Source organism: Lissotriton vulgaris, chromosome 6 (assembly GCF_964263255.1).
Source record: "Lissotriton vulgaris chromosome 6, aLisVul1.2, whole genome shotgun sequence".
Taxonomy (NCBI): domain Eukaryota; kingdom Metazoa; phylum Chordata; class Amphibia; order Caudata; family Salamandridae; genus Lissotriton; species Lissotriton vulgaris.
This window is the reverse complement of record NC_141694.1, coordinates 1060181483-1060204446: the sequence shown is the minus strand read 5'-3', so window position 1 is coordinate 1060204446 and position 22964 is coordinate 1060181483. Positions and strand designations below refer to the sequence as shown.

Here is a 22964-nt window from a genome sequence, read left to right as displayed (position 1 = left end):
CTGTACCCCTAAAATCCCACTCCTCAAAAGCACGCCCACTTATTGGGTTTATCAGGGCTGGTATGCACCTCAATTTCAGTATCAATATACAGTTAAAGGAAAGACTACTCAATAAGTGAGTTCTAGAGCGGAATGTAAAAAAATACCATGAAGGTTTATTACAAAAATTTAAAAGGGTACAATACAGAAATAGTAAAGTGCAGGTGCAGCAATTCTCATTTAAATGAAGAATGTCTTCGCCGTGAAGTCCATTAGTAATAGAAAAGTGCAAAATAATAAGCTAAATCAAAAATAGGCTAAGTGTTAAATGTGCTGCAAAATCTGTTAAAAATCAGCAGCATTTCTAGTAGCATAGGATAGGTCTCTCTGGCTTACCCCCAACTTTATTATTTATTTATTTTTAAACTCTTTTTTATTAACAAGTGGTCAATCAACAGTACAGTACTATATTAGCAAATTATTATATAAAAAATTAATTTGACCACAAAAGTAGACTATTTACATAAAGAAATGTATTAACATAGTCTGTCATAGCACAACAGTCAATCGGCAATTCGCCCCCAAGAGACCTAACTGAATCGCTAGAAAGGTACACCTGTAGTTTACTTCACTCCTTTGCAGGTTATAGACCCTGATACTCCTGCCATCCCTCCCAAACCTTCTCCCATTTGTGAAGACATTCTCTGCTGAGATACACTGTGTGCTCTGCCCTCTGACACCAATCAAGGTCTTCTTCCCAATCATTCACACTGGAGGGTGGAAACAGCACCCCACCATCATGCAATATTGCGCATACCACCATTGATGCCAGAGAAAGCCATATTTTATGATGGCAAAGCCAGTCCACCTCTCCCGGGTTGTCAAGACGATGCCATTAGGCTCCAAAGGGACCGCCTCTCCCTTATCCTTGGCATTATTCATGTAATTTCTGCCCAGTTACTCTGTATCATAGGACAGTCCCACAGCAGATGAAAAAAGATTCCCTCCTGTCCCCATTCCTGTTGACAGAGAGAGGTGACCTTATGCGCCATTCAATGTGGCAATATTCTAGAGTAATATGTCATATGAAGGATCTTCAGTTGGACTAAAGGAAAACGAGATGTTATTGCCACATTTCTGGGGTCCTATATGGCCTCCACCCAGTCATCATCATCATCCAGCATGCCTGGATCTCTCTTCATGTTGCTCTCAATGTCACCAGGGGTCTGGTGAATTATTCACAAGTTTCCCCTAAATAGTTGAAATTGCTTTGTCTGCCAGGGGATCCGTTAACAGGCGATATTCAAGTGGGCAGCTTTGGGCAGTTGTTCCCCTTTCTGGATGGGACTACGCAAAGTGTCCATTCAGCAAATATTGGTACCATTCTGAATCACCTAATTCATACTCCTGTTGGAGAATCTCAAACACACAAATGCCTGCCCCTTCACACATCACCCTGCCGTTCCAACCCAATCAACCCCTATTTTTGTGAAGCCCTGCATTCCCCACACTTCAGATAAGAGATCACTGTCCCAAAGCGGAGTCTGTTCCGCCACCCTACCCTCTTAGCCTAAATACTTGTTGGTATCTCGCCATACCCTTCCCACCGACTGAATATGGACAGGTAGTTTACGCTCAAGCTTTCCTTGAACAAAATGGGGGTGTAGCCCAGTGATCCATGGCCTTTCTGTCTACCCATTAGGCTGTTTCCTCCTGGCCTGCAAACACCTGGACATTCACATATACTAACTGGGCAGCCCAATAATATTTGAGGATGTTTGGTACCGTTAAACACCCCTCATACACCCCCCTTTGCAACTTTTGAAAGAAATGTGATGGGATCCTAAAGGGCGTACTCTGCAGAATTTATAGGAGGCGAGGGAAGAGTCATCATTTCGAATAAAGCCGCCCTGCCCATCCGGGAAAGCAAGAGTGTTCGCCAGTGTAGGGTGTCCCTGCGGAACCAGTCTAGTTGTGTGAGAAGGTTCCTATCAAAGAAGATCAAAGCCTCTCTTGTAACATAAACACCCAGATATCCAAAGCCATGCAACTCCACTGGGACCTTGCATCTCGAGAACAGCCATGGAGTCCCTCCCACCAGTAGGAGTAGTAAAGACATCTCTCATTTGATCCGGTATCCAGAGTGATCCCCAAATATGTGAAAGATTTTTAGGATTCTACTGATAGAGAACGGCGGCCTTGTGATATATACAAATGTCGTCTGCATACAAGGAGATTCTTTCATCCTAATCCTGATTAACTGGAATACCCCATATAAGTGGGTCCTGAAGAACCCAGGATGCCAGAGGCTCGAGTGCCAGCGTGAAAAGCATAGGGTACAAAGGACAGCTCTGCCTTGTGCCCTTTTGGAGGGCAAAGACTTGGGACACCAAATTATTGACTCATGCCAAAAGACCCGCATATAGGAGCCTTACCCCTCCAGTAAATTGGGGATCAAAAACAAGCTGTTCTAGCATGGTAAATTGGTAAATAAATAGTTCCATTCCATGCTATCGAACGCCGTCTTAGCATCCAGGGACAGCAGCACCGCCAGCTCGGTAAAGGAGGTTGCAGTCACATGCAAAACTCTGTACAATCGTCATAAATTTAGACACGTCTCCCTGTGTGGCATGAACCAGCTTGATCCAGGTGTATGAAAGATGTAATTACCATTCACAGTCTAAGCTTTAAGGCCTTGACCAAGACCTTAGCCTCAAAACTGAGCAGCAAGATGGGTCTTTACAACCTATATTGAGTTGCCGGTTTGCCCTCCTTAGGAATAACCACTATGACCTCAGTGCTTTGGTCTTCTGGCAGAGAGCCAACATTATTTGTAGTTTAAAACCTATTCAAGAGAGGTTTCCTAATTTTTTCAGTCATGCATTTATATAATTCCACAGGGAGACCATTTGGCCTTGTCACCTTCCCTGACTGCAAAGTCTGTATTAGTGGGTTTAATTCTTCTTCTGTCAAATCCTCGTCTAACATGTTTTGATCCTCCTCTGAAAGCCTAGGAAGGGCCAAGTCTTTCAGAAAATTTGCACAGTAGTATAAATGGTTTCATAATAGATGGCAAAATCGATAGCACTTTACGCCGTTTGCAGTGTCCTATCGCTATCCAGGATCTCAAGGACCCAATTCCATCCCGGTCACGTCTCTCTAGCCATGCTAGTACTTTATTGGCCTTGTCCCCGATTTCATACAATTGATAATTGGTGACCAGTGCTTACGCTCGAACATAGTCTTCCTTCATCGCCCTCAGCCAATGCTGCTTCAGATGCAGCTAACGCTGTAGTGGAGTAGAAGCTGACTTTTTTTAACCAAAGGTGTCTCTAAGAGAACGCATTCACGCTCCAAAGCTGTACATTTCAGCTTTTTATTTATTTATTTTGAAGGTTTTATGTGGCGCTAGCTCCACCCGAGGGTATCGGAGCGCTTTACATTTGCATGGTTATAAACAAGAAAGCAACAGTTGTTATGAGCGAAACAAATTATACAAGGTGGTCTGACAGAGTAAAAAGAAAAATTTAGAGTACGTAGTGAGATGAGGGAGTAGAAAATAAATAAAAACCAATTAAAAGAACAAGAATGTCGTTATTGATAACAATTTTACAGTATGCCAAGGGGGGCTCAGCAGACATAGTAGGGTGTGGGGGAATATAGGAAGGCAAAGAGTGGAAGGATTGAGAAAAGAATAGGCTGGTAATGGAGGGGTGTTGGGAGGGGGTGTGTGAGTGCGAGAGGTAGCCGCTGTTGCCTAAGGAAGGAGGAAGGAAAGTAGTCAGAACAGAGTGCAAGGAATTAAATTCCCCAATATTTAGTGGGAAAGTGCATTTTAAGGTCTCTTTTGAAGCTGGCATAGGAGGGGTTACTTCAAAGGTCTTTCGCGAGGGCGTTCCAGATGATTGGGGCCTTGCAAGACAGCGGGATTGGGAGGTGTTTTTTTTTAGTAGTGGGGGATTAGAAGAGAGATGGTGCTTCTTAACGTTCGGGCGAAGCCAGCTTGGTTGAGAGGTAGATTGGAGTCTTTTGATAGAGGGCTTTGTGTGTAATACAGGCAATTTTATAGGCTGATCTGCACTCGATGGGGAGCCATTTGAGGTCCTTGAGGGCAGTTGAGATGTGAACAAAAACGTTTACAGTTTGGTGTTAGTCTGGCTGTAAGGTTGAGGACGGATTTGATGGATGGGGGCAAGGTGGATTTTAGGAGTACCAGAGAGAAGGGCATTTCCGTAGTCGATTTTTGATACGACAAGAGATAGGATAACTAATTTGAAGTTTTCAGCTGGGATAAAAGGTGATTCCGAGTGATTTGACAGATTCGGTGAGGGAGAGAGAGCAGTTAAGGGCATTAAGGTCAGCGATCCAAGTTTGAATGGGGAGAGGGTTGTTTTGGGGAGAGAAGAGGGTGATCTCAGTTTTGTTAGGGTTGAGTTTGAGATGGTTGTTGTGGACCCAGGTTTGGATCTTGGTTAGTTCAGTGTTAAGGTGCAGGATATCAGAATGGGATTTTATTTTATAGTACACTTGGGTGTCGTCAGCGTACATGTGATAGTTGATTCTGGCTTGTTTAAGTATGAGGGTAAGGGGTTCCATAAAGAGGTTGAAAAGAGCGGGTGAAATGAAATGAAATGAAAAATTATATTTATATAGCGCATACATACCCGGAGGCCTCGCAGCGCTTGAGCTGAATAATGTGGTGAGCAGGATAGCAGGGTATTTAGCACATTTTAGCGAACAGGTAAGTTTTTAATGTTTTCCTGAAGACCATCAGGTTGCTAATCTCCCGTATGTTCGGCGGGAGCGAGTTCCACATCTTTGCCGCCATGTGTGAGAAAGCCCGGCCTCTCCAACGAGCCTTATTGACTTTGGTTGTGGTGGCAAGATGCTGGAACGAAGGGTTCTCGATGGAATGTAGGGTACAACCAAAGAACGCAGGATAGCTGGACCTGTTAGGTGAAATGCTTTGTGCACAATGCACATAGCTTTGAAGTGTGTTCTGGCAGCAATTGGGAGCCAGTGGAGCTCTTTTAAGGCCTTCCTTGCTGATTGCCAGCGGGGGATACCGAACAAAAGTCGGGCAGCACAATTTTGTGTGACTTGGAGTCTGTTGGTCACTGCTGCCGGAGCTCCCAGATATAACGCATTTCCATAATCCAGGCGGGAGAGTATCAAGGCCTGAACCATGATTCTCCTCGCCTGGAAAGGAAGCAGTGGGAGGATCTTCCGGAGCATTCTCAACAGTCCAATACAGATAGAAGCAGTTTTGGTGGCCTGCACAGAAAAATCTAATGCTTTATCAAGCCAGACTCCAAGGCTCTTGATGTGGGGTTTCGGTGAGGGAGGAGAACCAAGACATGTGGGCCAGATGGAAACCAGAGTGGTCGGTGCAGGATTGCCCAATAACATGATCTCTGTCTTTTCCCCGTTAAGTCTAAGACATGAGGAATGCATCCACTTGGCTACTGCCTCTAGACAGGGCCCCAAGGTGTTGGATGAACCCTCTGTGTGATCCAAAGAGACCACCAGTTGGGTATCATCCGCGTAGGTGATGATACGCACACCGAAGGGCTGAACAATTCCTGCTAGAGGACTCATGTAGACATTAAAGAGCGTGGGGCTCAGGGCCGAGCCCTGAGGAACCCCACAGCTCAGTGGATCTTTCAAGGATACTGCCTCGCCCTCAAACACCTGGAAGAAGGGCTCATCCAGGAAGGAGGTCAGCCATTCCAGGGCCGCGCCCGACACGCCCATGCCACTCAAACGATGTAATAGTGTGGCATGGTTAACCGTGTCGAACGCGGCACTGAGATCTAACAGTATAATGGCCGCCTTCCCTCCCCGGTCCAGCACAGATCTTGTTTCTTCCGTTACCGCGAGTAAGGCGGTTTCGGTACCATGTTGAGGGCGGAATCCAGTCTGGGAGGCACACAGCAGACCATTGGACTCCAAATAGTCTATCAAGATGTTATTGATGTGTCTCTCCAGCAACTTACTCATCCAAGGGAGGAGGGAGATAGGGCGAAAATTTGCCAAGTTGTTCTGATCTAATGTGGGCTTTTTAAGAAGGGCCCTTACCATCGCACATTTCCACTGGGCAGGGACCAAGCTGGAGATGATAGACGAATTTAAGACATCTAGGATGACAGGACATATGGCCTCGCTGACTTTAAGGAGGGTCTGAGGAGGTGCGGGATCATTGGGAGATCCTGAGGTGACTTTGGAGAATATTTTCTTCAATGAGATGGAGTCAAGAAGAGGGAACTCATCAAGCGAACTGTGAGCTGGAGCGTCCATTTTAGAGCCAGCAGTAGTGTCCAGCTCCTCTACATCAGTGGGAAAGGAGGAGTAGATGGCCTGAATTTTCTGAGAGAAAAAGGTTGCCAGATTATTGCATCGAGCGAGCGCACCAACAGGGGATAGGCACTCAGGAGGGGGGTAGATTAATGACTTTGCTATTTTGAATATTTCTTTGAGCGAGTTTGCGGCTGAGTTAATTTTAGAGTCATAAAATTGGATTTGTGCATTTTTCAATTCACTCTTATATGATTTAATAGCAGCTCTATACTCGGTTTTCTTGGATTGCGAATATTTTCGCCTCCAAGCTCTCTCCAATTTACGACACGACTGTTTCATGGTTCTGAGGGCAGGGGAGTACCATGGGGCTACTTTAGATCGCTTTGTGGAGTGTAGAAATTCTTTTGGGAGGACCTGGTCCAAAGTATTAGTGATCCAATTATCATAGTTAGAAGTGGCTATACTGGGGTTCATTGATTTGGAAGGTGGATGGTCGTCGAGGGCCAACTTCCATTCAGAAAGGGGCAACGAAGCCCATTTCCTACCCCAGTGCTTGTTCTTATTTTGTGACATAGAGGGGATGTTAGTAGGCCACGTAAAAGGTACTAGATAGTGGTCGGTCCAAGGCAGAGGTATAGGGATTTTCACTGTTAGACTGTCAATATTACTAAAAATGTGGTCCAGGAGGTGGCCTTTAATGTGCGTTGGGTGAAAACCTTTTTGCAACAAATCAATGGCTTGGAGATTAAGTCGGAGACCAGTAACTGTTGCATCCTGGGAATCATCCAAATGCAGATTCAGGTCGCCCAGCAGCGTAAAATTTGCTGCCAGGAGCATCTGATTAGCGGCCACTCTCTGGTGAGAGAATAGATCCTTGGGGGACACCTAGGGAGACAGATGTTGGGCTAGAGAGGCAGTTTTGAATTTTTTTTTGTTGGGTTCTATGTTGGAAGTAGGAGGTGAACCAGTTTAGGACAGTGCCATTACGGCTGTAGCGATCCTTGAGTGCATTGAGTAAGGTTGGGTGGTTAACTGCGTCAAATGCAGCGGTGAGGTTAAGAAGGATGAGTAGGTAGGTCTCGCCCTGGTCCAGGGCAAGGTGGATGTCATCGACTATGTTGAGCAGTGCAGTTTCAGTGCTGCAACCTTTGCGGAAGCCAGATTGAAGGGAGTCTAGTAGGTTGAACATGTCAATGTGTTTGTCCAGTTGAAGTAGGGCACATTTTTCAAGGGCTTTGGAGAGGAGGGGGGGGGGGGTTGAAGATAGGGCGGAGGTTGTTAGGGTCATTAGGGTCAGCCTTGGGGTTTTTCGGAATAGGAGTGATTTGCCCCAGTTGAAGGGAGATGGGAACACTCCCTGTTGAGAGGGAGGTGTTAATGATGTTGGTCCAGTAGGGGACAATGACGTGTTTGAGATCTTGGACGAGTGCGGATGGGAGAGGGTCTTTAGTGTGAGAGGATGGTTTGAGTTTGGATAGGATGTTGAAGACTTCCAGTTCAGAAACAGAGTGGAAATTATGACATGAGGCATTGTTTTTAAGCAGTGGGATAGTGAGATAGGGTTCAGGAGGGGTATGCAATGGGTGGAGGAGTGAGGGGGTCAGGGGTGGTTTCAAGGGGAGGGGTGGTAAAGGTGTAGTATCCATGAGATATTGAGGGGTGAGCGCGGGTTGAGTTCCAAGGAAATCACTATCAATTTTGGCAATTTTTACAGTGAAAAAGTTCACAATTTCTTCACAGTTGTTAGTGGAGGCCACCGGGTTGAGGGGTGCAGGAGAGGTTTGATTTCTAATAATGTTGAATAGTTCTCTAGGTCTGTTTTTTGGCACGGAAGCGTTGTAGACGAAAGAAAGGAGCTTTTCCCGAAAAGATGTGTTTTTTGTATGAGGATCTTGCGATTCTAAAGAGAGCAAGATGGGAGGGGGAAGGGTTTTGTCTCCATGTTTTGTCAGCCAGTCTAAGTGAGCATCTGTATTTGTTAAGGTCTAAGGTAAACCATGATTTAGAGGGGACATATTTTAGAGTTTTAATTTTCGAAGGGGCAAGTTGATCTAAAACCTCAGACACAGTTGTGTTAAAGTGCTCAGTGAGTTCATTCGCATATGAAGAGGGGGGTGAGACAGATTTGGATTTGGAGTTTATGTTCCAGTGCGCCGCGGGGGATTTGCTTAAGATTTCTGTTCACAATCGTGGTTTTATTGTTTTTCCCAGAGGCGGGTGGGGCTGGAGGGGAGATCGTGTACAGAATGAGGGATGAAGTTGGAAAAGTATGTCAAATCAGGGATGGAGATGATGGTGTCTAGAATAGCTCTTTTGGCCTGAGTAGGGGAGTGGCAAAGTTGCTTGAGGTAGCTAATCTCAAGAAGATCATTGAGAAGGTTGATTGTAGGATCATCTGGTTCATTCCAGTGCAGGTTAAGATCTCCTAGGAAGAGAGTTTTGGAGTTGGAAAGTAATGATTTAGGTAAAAGGCATGATAGTTCTTCGGCAAAGGGAAGGGGTTCACCAGGAGGATGGTAGATGTTATGAAGTCGTATTGAGGGAGAGCTTTTCATTTTAAGTTTGGCTCCTAAGTATTCGAAGGTTGTATAGTTAGTGTTACTGATTGGGGAGAGTTGTAGTTCTTCTTTTTTTAAAATGATTGCTAGACCATCCCCTATTTTTTCAGGTCTGTCTTTACTGAGAATAGAATAGCCGGGGGGGGGGGGGCGGGGGGGGCAAGAAGGTCAAGGATGGGTGTCGAGTGGTCTTTGAGCTAGGTTTCGGTGAGAAAGGCGATGTCAGTATCTCCGTTAAGGATGGTTTCTGAAATTTCGGTTGCATGCCGGACAGCGAGTGGCAGTTGTTCCCGAGCATGCAGGTAAGGGGTTTAGGGTTGGAATTAGGGGCGGGGCATAGTTGAATGGCGGTGAGTTGAGGGGGGTCTAGGGGAGCTAGGAGAGCAGGGGATTCTGCTAGTCCTCATGATAACAGGGATGTTGGAGTGAGGGGACGAAAGATCTTTAAGTGGCGGTTTGTTAAGGTAGAAGTTGCAGAGGTCAGAGAGGTCGGGCGGAGTAGATACTCTGGGTTCAAAGGGGTCTGTGAGAACGGGTGAGGAGAAGTTGTTAACCAAAGCTTGGGTTGCAAGCATTTTCTAGGGCTAGCACATGGGGCAGCGGGCCAAGAGGGTCGGGTTCTGGGTTTGTAGGATTTGAACTGATTGAAATCAGTAGGGTAAGTTCAGTAACCAAGGTGGAAAAATTGTAGTCCAAGTTACGAAGTGTCTGGTTGAGGCTAGTGGTTGTGGCTGGGATGGAGGAGGAGTCAGAGACATAGTGGCTAGGGTGAGAAGATGTATAGCTTGTAAAGGGCGAGACGCCAGGAGGGGCAGACGTGGGTAGTTCTGGGATTGTAGGAGTGGGGGAGGACAGGGGAGATTAGGGAGGTGTGGGCTGGTGTTGGGAGGGAGGGATGGACGTGATTCAGGATGGCCTGGTGGTGGTTGAGGGAGAGAGGTGAGGGGAGAGGGTGAGGGGTAAGAGGTAAGAGGAGATGTGGTAACAACGTAATGGGTGAAAGTGTAGTTTGTGGAGGGAGGAGGAAGGACATGAGGGGTTATGATCATTGTGGAACAATTGATAGGGGGTGGAAGGGGGCTATCTAGGTGATAGGGTGTTGGAGGGGGACAGGTATTAGGGGACATGGTCTAATTGGGGGAGTGCATTAGAGGAGTTGGGGGTGGGTTCCAGAGAGGGTGGTACAATAGAAGGCAATGAGAGGGATGTGTTTTTAAGGGTAGGTGTGTCATGGGGGTGTGAAGTTTGTCTCTGGGAGGCTGGGGAGAGCTAGGAGGGGGACGGGGAGGGGGAAAGGATTGAGACAGGGGAGAGTTCAAGAGAGGGTGATGGAGTGGAGGTTGTTGTACGGGGAGTGTCATTTGGAGTCGAGCATTTGTGGGGAACCAGGAGGGGTTTTGGGATTATGTAGGTGTTGGGGGAGGAGTAGGTAGGGACAGCTCGTCGGATAGAGTGCTGAAAAGGAGTTCGAAAAATGTAAGATTCTGCTCTGAGGCTTGAATCAGGATGTTTCCAGTTTTGTGGATGGAAATGACTGTTTCACCAGGGAAAGATGAGGTTGAAGTAGTGGAAAGTTTGAAACCGTAGGGTATTTTGATTGCGCTAGATACTGGGAGGTGGTGTAAAAAGGTGCTCTTCCATTTGGAGAGCCTTTTCTCCTTCTTAATTCCCCCAATCAGGGCTTGTGTCTGGACTCAAATCAATGTCTTAAATGCCTCCTGCTTCACACACGCTGAGTTTACCGACCCCGTATTCTCCCTGAAATATGTCAGCTCAGTCTCTTGTATGCATTTTCAAAGTTTTATCTTTCAAATACCATGGATCAAGGCTGGGGGACAGGCCATAGTCTTTAAACTGACCATCTAGCCTCACTTCTACTGATCTAATATAACATGTGTTATGTGAGCGGCAGCCCTAAACTCACACAGATGATTAGTCTGGGTTATGAGATAATCAAGGCGTGCTAGGCTACCAAACGCTGCCAACAAGTATGTGAAGTGTCTAGTTTCGGTATGATGTTCAAGCCAGATATCAGCCAGTTCCATAGTCGACATAGAGTTTAGTAACAGGCAAGGGGTCCTTCCTGATGAGCCCCTCCCACCAGTGTCCAGTTCTGGGTCCACACATCATTCATGTCTCTCCCCAAAACCAATGTCCCGGATGGAACCTCTAGAAGTAGGGGACCCAAAAGAGTGAATGTAGGCACGTGCAATCTGGGGGGTATGTACACATCAGACATGTAAGGTGTGTCCCTCCCAGCTCCCACTCACTGCTATCTATCTGCCCAGAGGGTCAGTCCATTTCCTAACAGAGGTAAAGTATAGAGTTTTCCTGCATAAAATACTCACCCCTCTGGAGCCTTCATAGTAGCCCCTGTGCGCCACCAGTACATATCCAAACCTGTTCTAAGCTGAACAATGATTTCCCCTAAGGTGCGTCTCCTGTAAAAGAATCATACCTGGGGCATGTCTGCATATATATTGGAGTACCACTGTATGTTTTATCCTGCCGCAGAGGCCATTCACATTCCGTGTCCAGATTTTCGTGTTTTGCGTTGCGGTACTGCCATTTTTGTTGGGGAGGGAACCAGTGGGACTTCATGAGCCCCACACGTAGGAACCGGCCCATCAGCCCCCAGTCTCCCCTCTGGGGAATTATCATCTGTCAGCCAATACTGTAATTGAGCACACTGAACCAAAAGAAATGCAGAAACAATGCAACTGTATGTTCCCCAACTTTTAAACAAACCTCTCCACCATGCAACCCTGCTAGATAGGGACCTAATGACCTACCACCCCAACCTGCAGAGTGCATGTCGCCCAAAAAGTGCCACCTAAGAACAACCAGGAGGTAAGTTTGACCAACGGATCCTATATATAACGACTTTACCATACCCCTTTCCTCACAGTATTATATGTCCAAATCCTGAGGTATAGAAATAGAACTATTATCCTGATCTTATTGACTGTGGTAGACAGACCCCCCTCAGTCCACCTCCTGTTTTTATAACACGTTGGCCCCAAAAGCCTGATCATCTTACTACACTGAAAACCCATATAACCTTTTGCATTGTATTTCCATAAGTATGTGGGTATTGAGAAAACCCAATTGATCCCAGTTAGGATTCCTTTGAGGCTGGTTTGTCTCTCTTGAAGATAATCAGTCACCTAGTCCGAATTCATCCCCCCTCTCGATCTCGCCTGCCCTGCCCATTCTTCTAACCAGCTGTGCGCCAGCCCTCAAGACCTTCCCAAGTCCCCTCAGGCGACCCAAACTGCCATGTTTTACCCTCCGCAATCATCGATAGGCTGGAGGGCTAGAGTATTATGTACTTGAGTTCTCTCTCGCTAAGTTCCCTCTTCACCATCTCAAAACTGCTCCATTGTCACTGAACCTTTAGAGTGAAGTCTGGGAAGAAGCAAACAATGGCATTTTCATAGTGAAGGTTTTCACGTGCCCTCGCCACTTGAAGAATCACATCCAGATTTCGATTGTTAACGATCCAGGTGATGATTGTCCATAGGGAGGCAACTGGCTTGAGCGGGGCAGGGGGCACCCTGTAGGCCCTTTCAACTGAGAAGAACTTAGACAGACGCTCGGGTTTAGTGTATTTGCAATAAAATCTTCTAGAAAGAGATCCACACTAGGACCCACGGCCCCCTCCGGCACCCCCACCAACCTGATGTAATTCCTCTTTGGCCTATCTTCCTGATCCTCAAGCTTTGCCACAGTTGCAGAGATATGCTGCGTAAGAAACTGCACCTGGGTCTCTAATCTTTTTTTTATGGTGGACGGGAGCAAAGCAATAAGATTGACATCAATTGTCACAGAATCTTCAGCTCTAATGTGGCCTTTAAGTCCTGAATCACCCTCATTACGGCCCCCAGGGAGGACTCTCCAGTCACTGACTACTCCACACCTCCCTCAGCAGCCAATGTCTTTGGGACTGCATAGTTGTCCATTTTATTTGTTTGGGGTATCTCAGGCCCCTTAGGCTTCACCATTGGGACCTCCTGGGAGTGGGGGTCAGGGAGGTGGGGGCGCAAGCAGGCATCGGATCCAAGGCTGATTGTACCCAGTCTCCCAAGCATCACCCACTCCGACCTGAGGTGGCTCAATAGGGCAAACACTGTCCACCACCAGGCCCAGAGCCACATAGGTGCATTGACAAAGCCTGCAGTATGGTCAGGGGACCTAACTGTCCCAAAAAGTTCTCCTGTTCATGAGGGGACCCGCTCACCTCTGTGTCGATTGGTACAGCCTGCGGCCCTATGAGTCAGAGCAGGCCCCACCTCCACCGGCCCCATCAGGCTTCACAGCACAGGCCACAGCTGATGTAGATGGTGGCGAGGGGGCAAAGATGCAGTCAGCCCTCCACTCTGGCGCTGTAGTCTTGCTCTGTCAGTCTCTGCCCCCAGACGTGGTGCTACCCTGCAGCTGGTGTCCGCTGCAGACCTCAGCCACTTCGGCAACGATCCAGACCCTCCTCAGTACAAGACGTCTTCGCACTGCGCTCGCTGCACTCCTGAGCACTGCTGGAGGCAGACTCCCATCCACCCCAGGGGCCTAGTACATAGAAGTCCTATAAACGGCACCAGCCAATCTCTGGGCCTATGTCACCACCAGCTCCTCACCATGCGATCCTCCGGGGACCAAGACCTGATGTCGGGTCATCAAACAGCAAATTCAGGACCTCCAACTCCCTGATTCACCTTGCAGGCCACTGATTGCCTCAGGATTGTGGAGATTGGTCGGATATAGGGGTATTTCACCAGCTGGTGACGCAGAGCTTTGCTAGTGTGCGGCCATTTTGGCTGGTGCCAAGCCACGTCATCCTACCCCCAACTTTATAACAAATTTCCCATTGAAAAGTATGAAAATGCAAAATCACTGAGGTGTGAGCAAAGAAATATATTTTCAACAAATCAGAATATAGATTTTAAAAATAGTCCTACAGCCCTACCACCTAAGCACTAATCAACTATATCAATATTGATTCAAACAGGCTGAAATAATATCTTCCAGAGGTGTCAGAACAAACTAGTTACATAAACAAACATGAAACATTATGAATGAATGCAAGTCTGAGTGCAAGCGGATGATCCTTGATACATGTTACAATAGTGATCCCATGCTGAAGAGCCTTTCAAGAGCATTGTCATTTAGAAATCAAACAAGGCTTGCTTGATTGCGTGCATCAGAATAATAATAAACTAAACATAACCATGATGAAACATCCATTTTGAATTAGATGGTGTTTAGACGGAATTGCGGCCTAGTTAACGTAATCTAAAAGAAGGGTACTTTAACACGTCGTAGCAAAACCGTTTTTACAGCAATGGTATCGTATTACTACTTATAAGTGGAATCAAGTGCAAAATATATTCTGCACATTGTTAATAATGTAAGTTCTTTTTTTTATTTTTTTTTATTTATATCTTTTTAATAAACATCGTCAACAAAATTCACAATTGTAAATCACAAGCAAGGGCGTTACCAATTCCGCACAGTTACTCCGTCACCCAATTAATCAAATCGCATTCCACAGTACAAAACAATTTATGGGGTATCAAGAGTCTCCGATATATGCAGGGGAGTCGGGGAGCACAGATATCTCCTCTGTAGTGATTCCACGGCCCCCACACATTACTCCATTTCCCAGGGCACCCTCTTGCAAAATAGACCGCTTTCTCACGAAACATACACCAGCCTAGGTCCTCCTCCCACTTTCCCCTTGTGTGCGGCTGACGGGCCTCCCAGAGCTGTGCGATATTCTTTTTTGCAATCATTAAGGCTAATGTCGCCCACTGCTTGGTGTAAGCGGTGAGATCCGAAGGTTCCCAAACGTTCAGCAGGCACCTACGGGCCTCAGGCCGGACATCAATATTGAGTACCTCCCGTAAAGCGCAATATATTGTTTGCCAATAATTCTGTATGTGCTCACAAAACCACAGGATATGGATAAATGTGCAGAGCTCCCCGCATCCACGTCTGCACTCCCCATTGTCTGCCCTTCCCATCCGCACCAGGCCCGGCCCAGTGATATAGACCCTGTGTAGAATTTTGAGTTGTAGCAAGCGTAACCTTGCCTGAACTGCAACTACTCACGGGGAGGAGACCACCTCTCGTCAGTCTTCCTCATCCAGTTCTAAACCATCCCCAACCCACTTCTCCCTCAATGGCAGCAGTGAATCCTCCATGTTATTAATCTACTTTCTGTAGACCAGGGAGATGGCCCTCTCGGGGAGATGGCCATCTAGTAATCTGACCTCTAAGGGAGAGGTCTCCTGTAGTGTGGAGTTGCTGGAGACATTTGTGAGCAAGGCGTGCCGAATTTGTAGATACCGATAATATTCAGTGTCCGCCAGGCTGTTCTGCTGTTGTAGGAACCCCCCCGCAGGCAGCCACCTGTCCATGTAATATCCGGGGTCATCTGGTCTGCCATAGATTCCCTGATTAATAGCTGCCAGATGGGATGCCCAATAATATTTCCTGATGTCAGGGAGGCTGATTCCCCCATCGTACCAATTAAGGGTTAATTTGGTAAGAGCAATTTGGGGCTTGCCGTCCCATAGGAGTTCTCTCTGGAGGGTCTCTATATCTTTGAAATAAGATGAGGGAACTGGGTCCATTGAGTTCTGAAGGACGTTGAGGAAGTGGGGCAACGTCATCATCCCGAACAGGATCGCCCTACCCAACAACGAAAGGGGCAGAGACTTCAAACGCTTAACGTCGCTTTTCAGTCTCTGCAGTGGTGGTCTCAGGTTACAAAGGAAACGGCCCTCCGGGTTCAACGTGATGAAGATGCCACGGTACCGGAAGCCCTCTGATGCTATCTGTATCTGGCAGCCCCTTGGGAGAGTCGGTGGTTCTCCCTGCAGGACATAAATCACTGACTTTGACCAATTGATGGTAAACTCGGAATATCTCCCGAACACCACGAGAATGTCCAGGAGGCTGATCAAGGAGGCCCTCTAGGAGGTGAAGTACAACAGGATGTCATCCGCATAGAGCAAAACCGTATCTTCCCAGCCCGGGGTCCACTGCATCCCACGAATCACTTGATCCCCACGGATTCACGCCGCCAGTGGCTCCAGTGCCAACGCAAAGATGAGCGGGGATAAAGGGCGCCCCTGACGCCTACCTCGGCTCAGTTGGAAAGTTGGAGACTTATGGTTGTTTACAACTTGAGCCATTGGAGTGGAGTATAACAGGCGAATCCAGCTCTTAAAGCTTGGGCCAAGTCCTAACTTATCCAGCACGGCAAAGAGATATGGCCGCTCAACCATGTCGAATGCCATGGTGGCGTCCAGGGATACCAATATGGCGGGCTCTAGGATGGTAGATACTCTACCCAGAACCCCATGCAATCGGCATAAATTGAGGGCGGTGTTACGATGTGGCATAAAGCCTGACTGGTCGGGGTGCACTAGTGAGTCAATAACTTTAATAAAACACGTGGCTAATAATTTGGCACAGACCTCAGGTTCTGCATTCAGTAACAATATTGATCTATAGGACGCACAGCTGGTCTTGGGTTTCACTTCCTTATGTATGACTGCAATGTTTGCGACTCTTTGATCAAAGGGGAGTGTCCTCTTTCCCTTGCTTTCAATGAACATCGTGCGGAGATACGGGGCAATCCTGTCCGGTCTCAATTTGTACAGTTCATACCATTAGGGCCAAAGGCCTTTCCCGAATTCACCACCGAATTGCCTGTGCCACCTCATCGTTTGTGAGAGTGGACTCGAGATATTCACGATTTTCATCAGACAAGGTAGTGAGTCTTGATATCTCTAAGCAGCTTAATACTGTCATCCTCAGTATAGTCACCAGATGTGCAGTACACCGTTTGATAATAGTGAGCAAACCGGTCAGCAATGTCCTGTGGGTCAGTTATGGTGACCTCATCCTTACCACGAAGCTCGGGCACAAGACGGGACGTCCACTCCTTCTTATCTAACCACGTGATAAGCTTCCCTGCCCTGGCTCTATCTTCCACAATACTTTTGGAGTGGTCTTGTTTCAGCTTAAGGAGATGTAAGTTTTCGGGTGTCAACTCCTGAGCTAGCACCTCTTCTACTCTTTGTACATCTTCTTCTGCACGCACTAAAGCTATTTGTTTTTCTTTTTTCCTCCCAGCAATCGGGGACAGAGTTTTTCCACGAGTAACTGTCTTGTAGGCTTCCCATAATGTCCGCGCTGACTCAACCGTCCCCTCATTACATTGAAAATAGCTGTCTGTGGCTTGACCTACTTTCTTCTGAATTTCAGGGTCGCGTAGGTACCAGGCATTAATCGGGACTATTTTCCCGGCACTCTCTCGACCCAGAACTACCTTCATCCAGACCGTGGAATGGTCCGAGTTGCCTCTGCCCAGGTGACAAACCTCTCGAATACTTAAGGCCTGTGCTGCCGAGACTAGGATGTAGTCTATTCGAGATAGACTGTGATGGGCTCCCGAAAGGAACGTGTGTTGGATCCTGTCTGGGTTAAGTATCCTCCACCCATCTACCAACCACATAGTGTCAAGAAAATCCAGCAGCCACTTTTGTGCGGGTCGGAGTTCTTGCGGTGGATAGCGGTCAAGTGTCCCGGAAAGCACTACATTAAAATCTCCTCCTATCACAAAAATGCCTACAGGGAGTGAGTATAGTACCCAGGTCTTAGAGTGTGTCTTTCTGAAGTCCGGCGGGAACATAAATTGAGATAAACGTCGCCGTCCTACCATCCCACCTACCGGAGGTCCCTATGTACCTACCCCTTGCATCTGACCATGTGGATTGCACTGTGAAGGGGAACGAGTTCTTAATTAATATGCCCATCCCTCTCGACCCGGAGGTAAAGCCTGCATGTGCTGCCAACCTGTACCCTCCTTTGTTAAGAGCTTGGCAAGAGTTCCCAATGAGGTGTGTTTCCTGCAGGAGGATGACGTCTGGGGTCTGTCGCCTGAGGTAATGGTGGACCATGCCCCGCTTAACCTTGTCCCCCAGTCCATTTACATTCCAGCTGAGTACTCTAACCCCTATGTCCCTCTGTGTACCCATCTGTCTGACTGCTGAGTTGTCCCTGTGCTTGGTAACCTCTTTGGCGATATCGGAAAATGAAACACTACATGCCTTCCACACTGTGCACATACTACATTATGTTTATGTTGACAAATTAAAAACTAACCACAAACAATAATACTCAAAACAGATCAACGCTTCCCAACTGCCCCCCTCCCTACACCCCTGCCCTCTGGGCTCAAAACTGCCCAAGATCAAACTTGCAGAGTGCCTGTCGCCCATACACACTAACTAAAATTAGTTAAATGGGATACGTGGTGCTCCCCCTCCCCCCACCTACTAATGCCACAGCTACTGTCCCAACATTCGGACTCACGAACGGCCAGTATTACGTTGAATTCTGTTCACCAATTAAAGATGCATTATGACCATGGACAAGTCCCCAGCTCCCACCCGCTGCCCAACATTTTACGAGAAAAACCCTGGAGGCCATCACTTCGGCTGACTCGGATATACCCCTTGCCTCCATATATTACCCCCCAGTCATGTGGCCCTAGTCCATCAACGAGCCTCCAACCAATCCGCAGCCATCTCAGGTTGCTCGAAGAACCATGCTCTGCCGTCTGCTTCCACACAGAGACTGGCTGGGAACAGCATCGCGTATTTGTAGCTCTTCTCTCGTAGTGTCTTTTTGATCCCAAGGAAGGAACGCCTCTGTCTCGGAACCATCTGAGTGAAGTCTGGAAAAAAGGTGATTTCTGAGTTGTCATACGGAAACGGAGGCCCCGCTCTGGCATATTGGAGGATAACATCCCGATCTCTGAAGTTCAGTACCCTGGCGAGGATTGGCCGCAGAGGGGCTCCCGGCCTCGGGGGGGCCCCCGCATACTCTTTGAGCTCTCAATAACAAAGAACTTTCCGAGTTCCTCAGGCTGTAGATGTTTGAGAATGAGATTCTCCACAAAAAGGTCAGTCGCCTTTCCTTCTGATTTTTTGGGAACTCCTAGGATGCTAACGTTGTTGCGCCGCAGTCTTCCTTCATAGTCCACCATTTTTGCTTCTGCGTGTTTCCAAAAGGCTTGTAGTTCTTTGATATCCGCTTGCACTTGCAATGTATCTTCCACTAGGCTCGCAGTTGTGAGTTACAATTGCTTGATTTTCTCACCGTGTTCGTTCTGATCCACCCTCAGCAGGTTCATTTCTACTGAAAGTGCATCCATTTTTTGTTCCAGCGATGTCTTGATACCCGCAATTGCTGCCAGCACATCCTTACGGGTGGGCTCCAGGCCTGGTTCAGAATGTGTTCCGCCGCTCTTACCCAAGGGGGAAGGATCAGGCAGGAACGTCTTAGGGAGCGTGTAACGATCAAGTCTATTCTGCTGCATCGGTTTCTTCCCCTTGACGATGCCATGGCGTCACTTATGCCTATTTCACCGCCGCTAACCAGTCCGACCGGTCGGCCGTCAAGTCAACCAGGGACCCCCGAAGGCGACAAGCACCCGGTGCCAAGGACAGCACGGCTAACTCGATATCACCTGCCAGACTAGGTTGCATCAGGGGGGCTGGGATGCCCTCAGGGTGGAGTAGTCTGCGTTATGGCGCTAGGTGTTAAGGTCAGCTCTGAATCAAACTGCTGAATCTCTTCGTTAGGACCCCAACCTCGCTGCACCCCTTTATGATATGCAATCAGTAGATCCCTGGCAATGCGTGAAATGCAGCTGCCCCGCGCCCTCTCCGGCACGTGCGTTGCCCGTTGCGTTCAGCCTTACTTGTGAGGAGCCCACTTCACCCTGCCTCTGTGGTCCACTGAGTGCATCCGCTGTTTTGTTTGCTTTAGCTTGATATCAGGGTGCCACCAAGCCGTTACTCGAACCGCCGGCGTCCCCCACCCGTGACCACTGAATGCGAGGCGCCCGATCCACCACTCGCTCTCCCGGCCTCGCTATCCACTTCAGGCCTTGGCTTCACCACTCCAGGTCGGCCCAATATGGAGATGTCGCCTACTCCGAACCGGCGAAGCTCCAGCAGTCTCTGCCGACACCTAACCAGGTGCCTGGGATATTCCGCTGCACAGGACAATGCTCTGGTACACGGATGAGTGTCGCGGATAGACGGGGGTTGAGGAAGACACGGAGCTCTACGAGATCGCGACCTTGCGACTCGCAGCTTGGCCACGCCCCGTACGTTCTCGATTAATGCACAAACGGGCCCCTCAAATACGTTTAGTAGTTGGTTTGGATAAACCACAACACACAAAATGGAACAATGTTTGAACAGCTGCAGAGTGAAAACTTAGACTTGAAAGAAATATTCATTCAATAGGAAAAGCTGTTTTCATTGTTTATAAGTTTGCTGTTCGTAGCAGCAGAAGTTGTTCTGTGATGAGTGTATAATGAGATACGTACAGCAAAGTAAGAAGAAACGTTTTTTCCTATAGTTGCATACGAAACTGCTGTAGGTGAGAACATTTCTGTGTGATTGGTTACAGTGTAACACTAGTAAGGCACTCAAGAATGCACATGAAATAATATCTGTGTATGTTGATGTAAATGTCATGAATATATTTCTGTTTTCAGAAATACTCGCCGCGCAGCTGAAGTTTGGATGGATGAGTATAAGAACTTTTACTACGCTGCTGTGCCTTCAGCCAGGAATGTACCTTATGGCAAGTAAGTTAATAACCTTTTACCATTTCATTTTTTTGTAACACAATTCAAATTAATTGCTGTTACTTTGATATCTCGGAATGTCCTTTGCTGTTGACATGCTTGGTCACAAATCAGTTTTTTTCTGTTACTATTTTAGTGATGATGAGTACTGCACGAGTGCAGGGAGCCGCTGGTGTTTCAGTTTCCAGGGACGCCCTGTTTTATGATAGCCACTCTAGCACACATTTCTATTCTACAAACCACTAACAGCTCAGAGGAGCACAAAGCCTAATTTTTTCGATGTACTGACAAACCATTTACTGCATCCTGCTATGCAATACCCTGCTAACCGCTGATTGGGCATAAATTAATATAAATGTCAAATGCCAAAAGGAATATGCAGTATCAAAAAGAGTGTTGTATCTTTAGGGAATCGCCATTGCCAGACGCTATTTTACTTAAGACTGCCACTGAACAGCTGACCACTTATTTTCTAAGGGCAATATGCATAGCGCCCATTGAAACAAAGTTGCTCTAGCAAGTGGGTAAAATTGCTACCACTTTACTTCCCTGCTACTAATAGAAGTGCAGTATGCCCATCCCATTTATAAAGGTAGCTACCATGATTGGATATCTCAGAAAGAATTGCAAATCATTTAGAGAAAAACTAACACCATCATGCTGTCCAGATACCAAGATCTTTGGCTAACAAAATATGTAGCAATGCCCCCCACACAAGACTGTCATAACTTACATCACCCTATGAATTTATTTATTTAATTTAGCTACATTTTTGTTGAGCAGTACTAGCCACCCAATAGGAACTTTGGGGCGCCTTAGCAACATACAAGAGTGGAGAGTAAAAAGTATGGTCCAGATTGCTAGAGCTGGTGGTGGGGAAGCGGTCAGTGATCTGGCAGCTGGAGCTCACATGCCATCGAAGTTGACCCAAAAGTTCTTGACAGAGCAATCGTTCAGAGTCCTGGGTGCCTGCATTGAGAGGCTGACCCAGCCTTAGATGTCTGACTGTGGAGGACATAGTTACATGAGAGAGAAGTTGATGTGAAGATGCCAAAGTGAAGAAGTGAATCTTAAAAGATCTTCTGAATTTGAGGTAATCATTTCCAGTGTCCGAGAGGTAGTGAATTCTAAATGAACTAGCCCTGAACATGGAGAGATCAACCAATGAAGCTCTTTGACCAGAGCGGTTGGTTTGTCGGTTATCCTGAGGTTCTGTTTGATTCGTAAGAGACAAAACAAATTGTGGGAGGTAGTTTGGAAGGTGGCCATAGTGAACCTGGTTTATGCGGCAGAGTGTGTTAAAGTATGTTCTTTTAGTGGGAGCCAGTGGAGAGATTTGAGGGCTTGTGTGGTCCAGTAGTTTCAGGCCAAACAGTAGGTGGGCTGACTAGTTTTTCACTCAATGAATTTTTGAAAGGGTGATGGAGAGGCCAGCATTTAGGCTGTTTAAATAATATATGTGTGACATTACTACAGTAAGGATTAGGGTGCTATCATCAGAGTAGGGTGGCAGAGGCACAACCTGTTTAAGCAGGCGAAGATGGTGGAAGGCAGTTATTTGGTCAAGTTTATCTTGGGGGTGAAAAACAGTTCACCATCTAAGATCCCTCTAAAAATTGCAAGCGTTATATATTATAATTAAATTGCAAGCTATATATATATATATATATATATATATTGTATTTACATATATATATCAGTTAACTCAATGAGTCAAAAATTAAAGCTCCATACGTCTTAGGAAGATATTATAAACTTCATTTCTTTTTTTGTTCTAGCTTCACGAAATGCAGCCAATGCATTTCACTCATGCCACACTAGCTCCAGTAAGAAGGATTGGGAAGGTTCTCGAGATTATTTTCTGCCTTAAAGTGGAATCCTTCATCTGCATATTAGTGATATCCTATCTTGTGAGGCTAAGATGTCAGCGAGGGGGGAATCCTGCACCTACTTAATAATATTGGTAGTGGGACAGAGCCCTGGTTACTTCACAATTAATGTTGAGCATTCTGTTGAAGCAGGAGCCCTATCCTATTTGACTCTGTGTATGCAGAAAGGCAGTGAATCATGACAGCTCTTTACCTTTGATGCCAGTGGAACTGAACAGTTTTTCAGTAAGCACTTGGCATTCACTGCTGTCCAGTAGTATCGGTGTTGAAGGCTAGCCCTGGGAGTGGAGTTGTTCTTCCCTAACTAGTTCAAGTAGTCTGCATTCCTAAGGAATATGAAGCCTCACTGACAGTCACTTCAAAGACATTGAGCTCTAGGTGTCCCGGATTTGGCATCTGATGCGAGATCTGCCATGCTGGTGGCAGAGTTGGGAGACAGCTTCTCATTATTGTTTTGGAACTGTCCTTTTGTAGAGTTAAACGATTCAGGAGTGTCGGGTTGGATGTATTCTTTCTTAGTTCAGGCAGAGGCTGATTTATAACTTCTGGAGTGAGCACATCATG

At 46.9% G+C, this 22964-nt stretch overlaps 1 protein-coding gene across 1 annotated transcript in view; it reads left to right on the top strand.

The window, feature by feature from the left end:
- The window catches only part of GALNT2 (polypeptide N-acetylgalactosaminyltransferase 2), an 810495-nt gene that overhangs the window by 606084 nt on the left and 181447 nt on the right, over window positions 1–22964 (top strand). The window contains exon 12 of the mRNA XM_086927129.1: window positions 20419–20511. Coding sequence (XP_086783255.1) covers window positions 20419–20511 — 93 coding nt within the window. The remainder of the gene's footprint in view (window positions 1–20418; window positions 20512–22964) is intronic.